Genomic DNA, 13,887 nt, shown 5'->3' on the forward strand with positions numbered 1-13,887 from the left:
CCTCCCCTAGCCCATCCCTACCTCCAAGTAAGATCCTGATGTTAGCTCCCCAAATGGTTAAGTGTTAACCAGTGTTTCCTCTAGGACTGTGGAAAACAAGCGATATTGATCTAAGCCTATCAAATAAGATGAAGGATGGAGCCAGTTACCCCCTGAGCTGATGGGATAATGGCAGGAAAAGAGCAACATGTTTGAGATACGACCACCAAAACCAAACAGAAGAAAGAGAGCACACAGTCCACAAGTCCCTAAAACTTATGGCCCCTTTCCCCTTAAAAACCCGAACCCATCGGTAGTCTGGTGAGACAGACGACTTTAGGAGGAGATCATTCCCCTCTGTCTCCATATACCGGTGTATCTAATAAAGCTCTTGTTACCCACCTCACCCCTGTCTCAAGAATTGGCTATTTGCAGCAGGTGGTTCTAACTCGCAAAATTGCGGTAACAGTCCTAGGGAGCTAGGAATTCTAAACCTACACTGTCACGTTAACAAGACAACTAGTTGTTTCAGTGAGAGAGTGAACTCTTACCCTCGATTCTGAAGAGAACAGCCTGGACAGCAGACATCTGCCCGAGTCCTCGTGAAGGTGCAGCATGAGACATGAGGGGAGAGTGAAGGTGCAGTATGAGACACGAGGGGAGAAACTGGTCCTCCTTCTACCCTGAAAAGAACTGAGTCCTCATGAAGGTGCAGCATGAGAGACAGAGGGGAGAAATGGGTCCTCCCTTCACCTGAAGAGAACAGCCTGGATAGCAGAGATCTACCTGAGTCCTCATGAAGGTGCAGCATGAGACACCAGGGGAGAAACTGGTCCTCCCCCCCAGCCTGAAGACAACACCCTGGATAGCAGAGATCTCCCTGAGTCCTCGAGAAGGTGCAGCATGGGACAATGAGGGGAGAAACTAAGTACACAGGCTCCACACAAAGTGAGAACAGTGGGGAAAGTACAACCCATCAACAACTGGATAAAGGAGTCGATGTGGGGAGGACTGGGCCAGGCAGGGCCTTTGGCAGCAGGCTCCAGGTGAGCTGCTTTAGGAAGATGACACAATCTGCAAGTGCTTGACCTTATAACAAACCGAGGAACCCCACAACACCTGCAGCGGACCCCACCCTACAACTCTCCCTTCCAAGGCAGAAAATTCCAGCAAAAGGCTTTGGCTTACAGAGAACGGAAAAGGCCTAAAACAGGGTATACTCTGGGAAAGCAAAACAAATCCAAAAAAAAAAAACAAAGGAAGATGTTGGATACAAGTAACAGTAATAAAGAAACCAGTAACATAGTTGTCTGTTAAAACATAATGTTATGTCAAAAATCGTGCTAAAAAAACCCCACAAAACACCAAAATTAAAAACTCAGGTAACAGAGACTTAATGGTCAGACTGGGACTAGAAGGACCCCAGAGGCCATAGTCCCCAGACCTTCTGTTGGCCCAAGACAGGAACCATTCGAAAAGCCAACTCTTCAGACAGGGATTAGACTGGAATAATTTTTTTTTTTTTTTCTTTTATGGGATGGAAAATGATACTGGTGAAGAACGAGCTTCTTGGATCAAACAGACACATGAGACTATGTTGGCATCTCCTGTCTGGAGGGGAGATGAGAGGGCAGAGGGGGCCAAAAGCTACCTGAGTGGACACGAAGAGAGGGAGTGGAGGGAAGAACTGTGCTATCTCATTACAAGCAGAGCAATTAGGAATGTGTGGCAAGGTGTATGTAAATTTTTGAATGAGAGACTGACCTGATTTGCAAACTTTCACTTAAAGCACAATAAAAATTAATTAAAAAAAAAAAACCTCAGGTAATAGAAAAACGTATAAAATATATGAAGATGCAATTCAGACAATATACAAATGCCATTTGTAGGGTAATGCTATTCAGCCATATGCATCCGCTCCTAATGTAATCAGCTTCGCTCTTCCCCGAAGCATGCTAGGGATGAATTCCAGATGGGCTCAGGCTAAGGTATGAGGCTGAGAGAGGCATGACTGGGCCAGCAGCCAAGGCCGAGGAATGCCTTAACAACAGGAAGGAAAACATCTGGGCCTGGACATGAAGTCTGTGGGAACACTGACTGCCCAAGGGCGTGGGAAAAAAACAATGAGACTTGGTCCCAGCTAGAATGGTATATAATAAGCTTGCATCCCTTGCTAGGTGGTTGTGGAGCGCTGAACTGGTCCAGCCGCTGCCCTAAGCCACGGTCCTGTAAGTAAGCTTCCCAATTAAACCATATGTCATGATCGCTGGTTCTGGAGTCTTTCTTCAGTCTCTTGGAGATGCAGCTGACCTTGGGTTCAGGTGCCGCTGGGCTGTTACCATTAAAGAAAAAATTATTCTCACTAGTAACGATGCAAATACAAATTACACAAGATACTTTTTAAAGGCCATCATTTTGGGGGAAAATACCATAACACTCAGTGTCGGAGATGATGCCATGAAACAGAAGTCTCATTTCCAGTTAATGGGAATATCTGAAAGCAACTTGAACTAACATTTAAAACACAGTGGGCTCAAAAACAGCAATTCTAAAACTCAAACTCTGGAACAGAAATACCACATGTGCACAAAAATTTAACCACTTGCCTTTTCTATGTAACACTGTAACAACAAAAACTCAAAATTATTCTTTATCACATCCATCAACAGAGCACTGTGAAGTGAATGAGAATATGTCCATACTACCGAATACTACGCAGCCATTGGAAAGCTCACAGACTCACGGATACTGACATGAAAGATCATGTAAGACAGCTGGGAGCTTTTAAAAAAAAATCTGCAGGTCAATGCAGAAGATTTGAGCCTTTTTACATAAAACTAGTTATGTTGCTGTCGGGTGCTGTCCAGATTTTCAACTCACAGCCACTCCATGTGAGAGCAGAACTGCCCTATAGGGTTTCCCAGGCTGTAATCTCTACAGAAGCAGATCACCACGTCCTTCTCCCCTTTAGGCTCAGGGTGGGTTTGAACCACCAGCTGTTCGGTTAGCAGCCCAGTGATTAACCATTGCACCACCAGGGCTCCTTTAAAACTAGTTATACACATGTGTATTTATATTCACTGAGTGTGCCAAGAGCTGGAATAGAGGAATCGACTCGACAGCAATCAACAACTGAGTGCGCAAAGCCTGGAAGGAACCCAAAAACCCTAACCGTGGTTACACCTGGGTGGAGACTGGGAAAGCAGAGACTGTGACATACGATCATTCTTCCCCCAACTGCAACATTTATTTGCACCAGGGCTTGTGCTGGTTCAAACCCTTGCTGAGAATTTGCATTTCCATCCCAGATATACAGAATCAGAATCTAGATTTTAACAAGATCCCCAGGTAATCTTAAGTATAATAAATTCTGAGAACCACTGCTAAAGCAGTGGTTCCCAGAACTGCTCCCTAATCAGCAGCATTAGCAACTCCTGGGAACTTGCTGAGGAGCCCTGGTGGTGCAGTGGTTAAGCGTTTGGCTGCTAACCAAAAGGTCAGCAGTTAGAATCCACCAGCAGCTCCTTGGAAATCGTAGGGGGGTGGTTTCACTGTCCTAAAGGGTCCCTATGAGTCGGAATCGACTCGACGGCAATGGGTTTTTGTTTTTGTTTTGGGGTGGGAGGGCTTATTAGAAATCCAAACTACCAGAAGAGGTTCCAATCAGAAAGAATCCAGCTTTAATACCTGATTTGCACATCTACCAATCCTAGGCCCTGATAAAGAGGTCAACGAGTCAGAGTCATCACCTCCAAGAGGCTCGGAGTGACCCTTGAAGGTGTGGTCACTGTCCAGTCTCCCAAACTTGAACGCCCGAAGGACACAGAGTAAGCACTCCGGTATTTGTCAAATGAACCAATGCATTAATTGTTTATGCATGACTCCTGTATAAAACAACGCGGGGAGGAGAGGAATAAAAGCATAATTAAGGGGACTTAAACGCCCACCCAGAAGCACCTTTGAAGAAAGGCCTGGCGATCGACAAATCACCTCGTTAAAGAAGATCCCAGCCCACACGTGCACCCCTCTATACCTTCACTCTCCGCACACTTCACTTGCTTGTGTACTGCCTGCTACTCCTGACCAGACTGGCAGCTCCCGGAGGCACGAGACCGCGGTCCCTCCGAGCCTCCACCGCCCCCAACCCGAAGCCCGCCCCTAAGTCGAGGGGGCGAGGGTGGGAAGAGGCGCTGAGCTGGGGAAGCCTATCCTGGGAGCGAACGCAGCGCCCGGGGGACTCGACCGCGTTACTCCGTGGAAGAAAGCCCCGGCAGCACCGGAGCTGAGGACAAGCAAAATGAGCCCAAGCCGTGTTGCGCGCTCACCACACGCCACTGCGTCCGCCTTCTGCACAAACTGCCTCGCTTGTCTTCGCACCCCTAGTGAACCAGGTGCTGTCACAGCGTCCCTCACGGAGCCCCTGAGGGGGCGCCGCTCGCCCTCACCCACTGCCTCCTGGCACCGCCCCTCACCTCTCCGGAAGGCCCCCAGCGCCGGCGCCTGCAGCTGAGTCCGGAGGCGAATACCCCACAGCAGCAGCGACCGCAGCTCGCGCGCCATGTCTGTCTTCCCCCGAGCGCCTCGCGCAGCCGCACGCCGAGGGGGCGGGGCCGGCGGAGCGGGCCTCCCTTGGGACGCGGCTCTGTGACGTCACGGAACGCGCCGGGCTGCCCGGCCAGTAGCCTGCGCAGGCGGTGGGAGCGTCCCTGCGAGGTCTCTGTGGCGCGGGGTCCGTCGGGCCTGGGGGCGGGACTCCCGTGACCCTGTGTCGCATTGTCAAGGGCGACGGGCCGTGCGCGCAGAGCTGGGGTAGATGGGCTGAGTTCCTTAGGCACACGCTTGCCAGCTGGGTCTTAGTTTCTCTGTCCCTAAAAAGGGGCAGATAATAGTACCATCTGGGGGGGCGGGCGAAGGCGGCGCTCGGTAAGGAGCATTAAAGGGTCCCGTCATCTCTATAAACCCCGGGCCACCTGTCTAGACTGCTGGAAGCCCGTCTCTTCTGAACTAAGGCACGCCACATACCTAAAAGAAGAATTCAAGTCTTGTTTAGACCAAAACATGAATTCGGTAACCTCCCCAGCCAGCAAAACTGGGTTTATTCGTTTATTCCAATTCTTTCGCCCCATATACTCCTGCCCTGCTGGAGGTTAGAGTCTGGTTGTACACCTTCGTTTCTCACGTAGGTTTCAAGCCCGGATGCCACTTAAAATTCAGTTTCCCCAACACCTTCTTGGCCCGGGGCGGGGCTCAGGCAGCTCTTCTTAAACGGGGTTCTCCAGACGACGCTGAGGCACACTAAGTTTGAGGTTCGCTGGCTCGGTCAAGTAATTGTACAAAAACGGAGTTAACTGAGATTGTGTCAGTTCCTGCAAAGACGAGTGCCCCGAAGAGGCCCCTGAGTTGTGGTGTTGGGGGGCGTGTCAGGGAACCTTCCAGGTGGAAACCAAACCAAACCCAAACCCGCTGCCATGGAGTAGATTCTGACTCCTAGCGACCCTATAAAGGTGTTAAAAATGACTCCGAGTTCCTGGCTTAAGCAACTGAGAAGGGGGACATAAAATGAGGTGGTAGGTGTGAATGAAAGAGCTGTCTCTCTCCCGGGCTCCAGTAGCCTCCTAACTGATCCCCCTACTTCCACTCTTGCCCACGCCCATTCTGTACACAGCGACCAGCTCATGTACCCCTCAGTCAGGTACCCCAATGGTTTCTCAGCAATCAATTCCAAACGTCTTATGCCTGGGCCTACAGACCCACATACCCCATCCCACCTGTGTCTCCAGCATTCTCTTTCTCCCGCACCACACTCCTGACACAGAGCCTGACCCAGGCACAGCTGTTTCCAGGGTGTCTCTAAAGCCATAGGGAAGTGGGGGGGAATGGAAGGACCTCAACCTCACTCTACATTTTTTTCACTGTACTCAGGAAATCATCTCTTTTGCAAGAAATGACACATTGGTCTATGGTGCAATATATTTGCTTGGGGAGACCTTTCATTTCAGGAAAAGGAAGTGGTATTTGGCAAAGAGTGGGGGAAAACCTGGGCTTCATTTAAGGATGGGTGGCTGCTGCTGAGACAGGCAAGACCCAGGCTCTGGAAGGGCAGGAGACCCGGAACCACCTTAGGTTCCAGACAAATTTACCAGGGTCTTCTGTCCTCCTTCTCTGGCCGGTGGCTTTCAGAGACGACCTTGTAGTCAAGTGTCCAAGGCTAGACCAGGGAACTGAGGCTTCTTGGGTGCCCAGGGATCAAAGCCGTGCCTTGAAGGGGCCAAGGGCAGACAAGTAAAATGGAAAGCAGAAAGACTCCCACCCAGGTCTCCTGCCCCCCACAACCCCTGGGGTAAGCTGAGGATAGTGAACAACACCCGTGACAAAAGGCAAAATTCAACTGCTTTCCTTTTTCTTCATTTCTTTGTTCAGGGCACCAACTTCTGGGAGGGCTTCTCCACTAATCCCCCAGAAGAGGACTGGCTTATGGCTGAAGGATACCTCTCAGCCTGGAAAGACCCCAGGGACAATATGATTTTTTCCAATTTTGTGGACCCTCTCATAAGGCAGCTGATGTTTTGAAGGTGAAATATGGGGTGGCAAGGAGAGATTCTTCCAGGCTATCCTGAGACTCTGGGTGTTACCAGGAAGCTATTCTGGGACTGTCTCAGTGCTCAGGCTTAGGAGTAGGATTCTCCCAGGGAGATGCTACAGACTGTCTGGGAAGGGAAGCTGCAGCTCCGAGGGCCTCTGACAAAGCTTCAGAGACAAGAACTCTACTGGGTTAGTGAGATGTTAAAGCCGTTGTGTTCACAGAAGCAACTAATGGCCTGGAGGCATCTGCACAGGGCTTGGTGTGTTTCTTAAAGTCCTTTTCATCCTTGCAGGACTTTGCTGCAAACTCAGTGTGGGTCCAGTTGTTATTGTTGGTTACTAGCAAGTCAGCTCCAACTCATGATAACCCCATGTACAACAGAATGAAATATTGCCCGGTCTTGCACCATCTTCTTGATCGTTGGTGCGTTTCAGCCCATTGTTCTGTCAATCCATCTCATGGAGGGTTTCCCTCATTTTTGCTGACCAGGTATCTACCTTACCGAGCATGATGACTTTTTCTAGAGACTGGTCTTTTCTGATGACATGTCCAAAGTAAGCAAGCTGAAGTCTTGTCATACTCACTTCTAAGGAGTGTTCTGGTTGTATTTCTTCTAAGACTGATTTGTTTGTTCTGTCTGAAACCAAAAAAACCCAAACCATTGCTGTTGAGTCGATTCTGGCCCGTAGTGACCCTGTAGGACAGAGTAGAACTGCCCCATAGGGTTTCCAAGGAGCAGCTGGTGGATATGGACTACTGACCTTTTGATTAGCAGTCGAATCACTTAACTACTGTGCCACTGGGGCTCCAGTTCTTCTGTCAGTCCAATTCAATGTTCTTCACCAACACCACCATCAGTTCTTCTGCCTTCCTTTTTCATTGCCCGGCTTTCCCATGCATATGAGGTGATTGAAAACTCCATGGCTTGAGTCCAGTAGACGCCAAATATTTTACTCACTCGTTTGACAAATATTGCCCAGGATGCTTGATGAATGCCGGTCCGTGGCTAGGTTTGAGACCAGCCCAAGGTAACAGCCAGAGCTGGCTGGAAGCAGGTGCTATTCCACCCCCACACCTGCTGGGATTCAGCTGGTGGGCAGGCCAAGCCAGAAGTAAATCCTGGCTCCTTCATGGAGTCAGGGGCAACCACTTAGCAGGACCTGGACTGTTCCTGGGGGAGGAACTGGACAGCCTGGCACTTACTGGAACATTCTGATTTCACTGGAGAACTTGGAGGTTGTTTCTCCAAATGGCCTTGTTCTGCTTTGCCAGTGGTCACTTCTAGTCAGACTACACCCACCAGGGTGGCACTGGGAGTGTCACACACTGGCATGTGCAGACAGTGTTCCCTTGCTGAGATTGAGTCCCCAAGTATAAAGGGGGAGCTCTCAGATAGGGGTCTCCAGCTAGCTCAGCAGGGTATCGGAGGAAAGGGCTCTGAGCCAGGGAAATGCAGAATTCAAGCATGTTCCCTGCCATCTGCAGTAGTGACTCTTGCCCTTTGTTTTAATCACCTAGTGCTGCTACAACAGAAATAACATAAGTGGATGGCTTTAACAAGGAGAAATTTATTCTCTCACAGTCAGTAGACTACAAGTTCAAATATAGGGCATCAGCTCCAGGGGAAGGCTTTCTCTCTCTGTCAGCTCTGGAGGAAGGTTCTTGTCATCAATCTTCCCTTGGTCTGGGAGCATCTCAGTGCAGGAACCTCAGGTCCAAAGGACTTGCTCTGCTCCTGGTGCTGCTTTCTTAGTGGTATGAGGTCCCCAACTCTCTGCTTGCTTCCCTTTCATTTATCTCTTGTAAGATAAAAGGTGGTGCAGGCCGCACCCCAGGGTAACTCTCTTTACATTGGATCAGATATGTGACCTGAGCAAGGGTGTTACCTCCTACCCTAATCCTCTTTAGCCACAGAGATTATCATTTATAACACATAGGAAAATCACAAAATGGAGAACAATGACAATACTGGGAATCGTGGCCTAACCGAGTTGACACATATTTTTTAATTTTTATTGTGCTTTAAGTGAAAGTTTACACATCAAGTCAGTCTCTTATACAAAACCTTACCCTAACCCTAACCCTAACCCTAACCCTAACCCTAACCCTAACCTTATATAAAAAAAAAAATACACCTTCCTATATACTGCTACTCTGTCCTATAGGGTCGCTATGAGTCGGAATCGACTCGACAGTGCTGGGTTTCTGGGTATATACTGCTAGTTGCTCTCCATCTAATGAGACAGCACGTTCCTTCTCTCCACCCTGTGTTTCCATGTCCATTCAGCCAGCTTCTGTCCCCCTCGGCCTTCACATCTCCCCTCCAGAAAGGAGCTGCCCAGATAGTCTCATGTGTCTGCTTGATCCAAGAAGCCCACTCAACAGTATCATTTTCTGTCATGTAGTCCAGTCCAGTCCCTGTGTGAAGGGTTGGCCTCAAGAATGGTTCATGTCTCGGGCTAACAGAAGGTCTGGGGACCATGACCTCTGGGGTCGTTCTGGTCTCAGACCATGAAGTCCGGTCTTTTTACTAGAATTTGGGGTCTGCATCCCACTGCTCTCCTGCTCCTTTAGGGATTCTCTGTTGTGCTTCCTGTCATGGCAGTCATTGGCTGTAGCTGGGCACCATCTAGTTTTTCTGTTGACACATATTTTTGTGGGACACAATTCAATCCATGACAGCCCTGATGGTGCTGTCTCCCTGAGAGGCACAGGAACAGAGGGTCTACCGTCCTTCATGTCTGTAGCACCCAAACTTCTGCAGAGCGGGTGCTAGAAGGGCACCACCGCCTCCCGTGCTGCAGCTGGGAGACACACAGGAAGCTTGCAGCCCCTCATTTCTCTGCTTTGGGAGCCGAGGATGCGCCCATCTAAGGCAGATGCTGCTTTGGAAACGCAAGCATGATGCCATCTTTCTTTCCCTCCTACCTGGCAGTAAGCACATGAGGGCGTCACCCTGTACCTGTTGTTCCCTGGAGCGAACGAAATGGCCAGGAAGTGCTTCCCAGGTCACTGAAGGTTTTCCTAAGCCCCCCAGACTGTTCACCTGCCCGGAGTGCAACTTCCCAGCCTTAGCATTGCTGTGCTCCTCATCCTGTCTTGGGGGACCTGACACGTTCTCATTTGGGGATTTGGGAAGGGGTCAGCGGTGGGGGCTACGAGGGCACAAGGGGCTCCAGCCTGGAATGAATGTTGTGAAGGAGGCTAAGTGACCACTTGGCCAAAGCCGTACCCCGGCCCCGCCACCCCATGTGGTGAACATTAAAGCAAAGGCAGATTCCCACTCAAGGCATCACGACTCGACATGTGGACAGAGGGAGGGTGACAGCCTTGGCTCCACCAGGGAGTGTGGGAGCAACCAGAATCTCAGGTCCAGCCCCCCCGCCCAGTCAGAATTCTAGCAAGATCCCAGGCACCTCATCCACGCATTGAAGATGGAGACCCACTGTCCTGAGGAACACAGGAGCAGCAGCAACACAAAGAAGGTATGTACTTCCCAAGCCACGAAGCAGCACAGCTACCTGCCCAACAGAGAGGCTCCTCCTCTTTCCAGCACAAACTCCTATAGAGTGGGCTCCTGGAGGGCTGTATCACAGACCTAGGCCCTGCAATCTAAAATGCTGGGGAAGGAACCCGGTGCTGAGACAAGGCCTGCCCATTTGAATGGAATCTAGAAGCGGCAGGAAGCCTGGTGGCACAATGGTGGGCTGCTAACTGAAAGATTGGTGGTTTGAACCCACCAGGGGCACCTCGGGAGAAAATACCTGGCAATCTGCTCCCATAAAGATTACTGTCCCTATGGGGCAGTTCTACTGTCACATGGAGTTGCTATGAATCAGAATTGACTTGACAGCATACCACAACAGAAGCAGCAGGTTCGCCTTAGGAGGGGACTCCTCTACCCTGTTCTGGAAGGCAGGGGCCTTGGCTCAGGGCCCACCCGTCTCTCACGTCGCTTGCTGCTCCCTGCCAACACGAGGACCCCTTTTCCTTGCCCAACAAACCAAAGCCCGGGAAGCCCAGAGAATCAGGAATGGTGAGAACGGGCTGCCCAAGAAGCCCAGAGGCGGGTCCTGTGCTCTGGCCCCACCGAGATCCGGCTGACACCAACTCTGGCTGCTCACAAGTCAGCTTCAAACTGCTCTGCACAGTTCTGTCTGCCTATTAATCCCTTCCCCTACCTCTTTCTGTCTTCTGGCTTTGGGAGCAAACGGTGATGCTGTTGTCTAGACTCCAAGACTCTTGGCATGCTTCCCCCTCTCCTTCCACCAATAAATGTATCCACCCCACCCCCACCCCATAAGGGAGCCCCTGAAACAACTGTCTGTTCTCAGTACCTCAGACCTGGGCAGGACCTGAGGAGTCAAGACAGGAAGATGGCAGCTGGAAGCGCGGGCCACCCCACCTGCTCTGGCAGGAGAAACGGGGAGCCCTTGCTACAGTACCCCAAGAACACATCTGTCTCCACTACACCTTGTAGGCCACTCTGGACAGCCCCTGAAGGACCTGCAGGCTGCAGGTTCTCAGTCTAGTTAGGAACACTCCCTGCACATCACTCCCTCCCTTTGAGAGTCCTTTGGTCTAAGTGTCATTGATAGAGCTGCATCTATTTGTAAAATCAGTTCATAAATGCTTGCCTTTTGCTGGGCCAGAGCCATGGGGACGCAGGACTAGAGAACACAAAGCCCAATGTGATCACTTAGCCCTCTCTTAGAGTGGAAGGTAGGTTAGCGTCGTCTACACCAGGAGCCTGGGAGCTCTGCACAGCAGGGTCAACGGACTCTGATGCCCAAGTTCACCAGTGGGCACCAACACAGGCAACGTCTACTACAAGGAGAGCAGTTACCACTTACTATCTACGCACTGAGGGGAGAGGGTCTGCTAATGGTCCAACTCCAGCTACTGAATCTTAGGCTACCTACAATTTATTTCAATTCTCCCACAGCCCTAAGGTGCCCCCAAAGTGGGTTCAAGGCACACATGTGGAGTAAGGAGGGGAGATGGGGTACAGGACAGTCTTCAAGGGCAGAAGGAAGCTCAGAGCCCCTCTGGGAGCCCACGGCCCAGCTCCGCACTGCTCTGCCGCCCGCCGCTGTACGAACCCAGCATGTTACTTAACTTGGTTTCCCTCCCTTATCAACAGGGTGGAGGAGTTAGTCCATTTATTTTCAAGAGCATTTGTTACATATTTTTCCACCTGTTCACTTTTTAGGAGCCTTAGTGGCACAGTGGTTAAGCACTCAGCTGCTAACTGAAAGGTTGGTGGTTCAAACCCACCAGTTATGCTGGGAAAGAAAGATGGAGCAGTCTGCTTCTATAAAGATTACAGCCTTGGAAACCCAATGGGGCAGTTCTACTCTGTTCTATACAGTTGCTGTGAGTCGGAATCAGCTTGATGGCAATGGGTTTGGTTTTTTAGACTGGTTTTCACTTTTCTGTTCAGATGAAGGCACTCACTCAAGACGAAGGCAAGGGCTTTGCTGGGGCCCAGGGTTCCTGGCTACTGTGGCACTCTCAGCATCCATTTCTCAACCCCTCCCAGCTCCAGGCCTGACGGCTCACCCCAGAATCACTTCCTAATTCCCTTAAAAATAATGGTAACACTTTCCTAGTTGTTTCACAGCTGTTGGCTCCCTTTGAATTTTTCAGTTTAGCAAACTAACAAAGCGATACGGAGTCAACAAACTCCTAGTCAGTCATCTGTAGAGATGGGAGCCCAGCACATGTATAACTGAGACGCCCACAAAGCATTCTCATCTCCTCCTGGAAGTTCCTTCAGTAGCTTCACTTTGTTAGTCTGGGGCTACATTCACTCAAAAGTTCTAACCTCTTTAAAATCTCACCCTGCACCCATGTTTCCCTACTCTCGACTTTCTAGTTCTTCAGTATGTACAATAAGATTACGCACGAGCACTACATGTGAAATTAGCATATAGCATCTCAATCAGGGACAGTAGGTCCTTATGATCCAGGATGGACTGATTTATCCTCCTTCCTGCGTGCCCCTGCCGTCTATGCAGCTCTGGAGAGCAGGGTTGTGGTGGCTCCTTCCCAGCACGACTTTCTCCAGTGGAACATCCTAGCTGCAGCACTCAATCATCCCCTTAATAAAAGGTGATTTTTTTTTTTTTTTTTTTTACAGTAGCGTGTTTTCCCATGATGTGCTAAAAGCACGTCTTGGCTCAAATGAAATCTTTGGTTCCATTTTACTGCAATCCAAAGAAGTTACACATCTTCAACCTGAGATCTCAGGAGAGGCATAAGCCTCATGTGATCCAGAGAGACTTCATTCTATGTAATAAGCTACGTTTTCTAAAACATAATTGAACACATCCACTGGGTGGTCAGGTGTGCATCCTCAATCTTAGAGCGACTGACCACTGAGCTTATCCTAAGGGGCATTGGTCAATGGGAACCATCTTTGAACCCAAGCAGTTTTACCAGATTTTATTATAAACACCAGCACATTTCAAGTTTTCTCTTTTTGATCACAAATGCAGGATTTTTTTTTCTTCTTTTAAGTACACAACAGGAGACAGAGTTGCGGCTTTCCAGCTTTCTTACAGAGCTGCCCTTTCGCCCCTCTGCAGGCCACACTCTCAGCCCCATCCTCTGGTCTTAACTGCTCAGGACAGTGGCCTGGGATGCAGACTCCAAAGAGGAGGTTGGTGTACAAAGTTTTGAAATATAGAAAAAACCTGAGAAAAGCTCTCCACTTACATACCCGGGAGAGTGCCCCCTTGGGGCCACTGGAGCTGCCCTGCCAGTGCCCTGATGCCCACCAAGGCTCACTCCCTTCTGGTTTTAACACTGGCCTCAAGACTACTCTGTGGGTGGAAAAGGTGGTCCTGGACACAAATATTCGAGGGCGAGGCCAGCTGACAAGGACAGTTGACCTGGGTGGGGGAGGAGGGTGAGGGAGATGGTCTTAGTCTCACCGGACACAAATCTGGTTAAATTAATCATTAAAACATGAGATAGGAAACCCTGTGCTAAATTGTATACCCTTCCAATTTCTGAAATTCCTCAAATTCAGATTCTAAAACCAAGTATTTTGAAAATATCTCTGTGAACATAAGGGCCAAAAGGGAGGCTATTTGAGCCATGATTTTAAAACATAAGCCAGAAAACCCCATGATCTAGACTAGGGATGAGACTGGCCAAGACTAACAACTTCCACTCTCCTGTCCACAGCCCTCCTGAGGTGATTTTTACAGCATCTACGACCTCCCATGCCACCCACCAAGGATGCCTGGACCCTGAGGGGTGTGCTGGGGTGGCTAGTGGCTGAGCCTGTCCCTCAGAGGCAGGGCCTTTGTTAGCCC

The 13,887-nt window shown here is 49.9% G+C and overlaps 1 protein-coding gene across 3 annotated transcripts in view; it reads right to left on the reverse strand.

The window, feature by feature from the left end:
* TRAP1 (TNF receptor associated protein 1) overlaps positions 1-4,564 on the reverse strand; it is an 83,087-nt gene extending 78,523 nt beyond the window's left edge. For all 3 annotated transcript variants that reach the window (XM_064295491.1, XM_064295488.1, XM_064295490.1), the window contains exon 1: positions 4,452-4,564. In XM_064295491.1, the coding sequence (XP_064151561.1) occupies positions 4,452-4,539 (88 nt within the window). In that variant the 5' untranslated portion in view covers positions 4,540-4,564. The remainder of the gene's footprint in view (positions 1-4,451) is intronic.
* Between the last annotated feature and the right edge of the window lie 9,323 nt (positions 4,565-13,887).

This window comes from Loxodonta africana, chromosome 12 (genome assembly GCF_030014295.1).
Source record: "Loxodonta africana isolate mLoxAfr1 chromosome 12, mLoxAfr1.hap2, whole genome shotgun sequence".
In the NCBI taxonomy this organism is placed as follows: domain Eukaryota; kingdom Metazoa; phylum Chordata; class Mammalia; order Proboscidea; family Elephantidae; genus Loxodonta; species Loxodonta africana.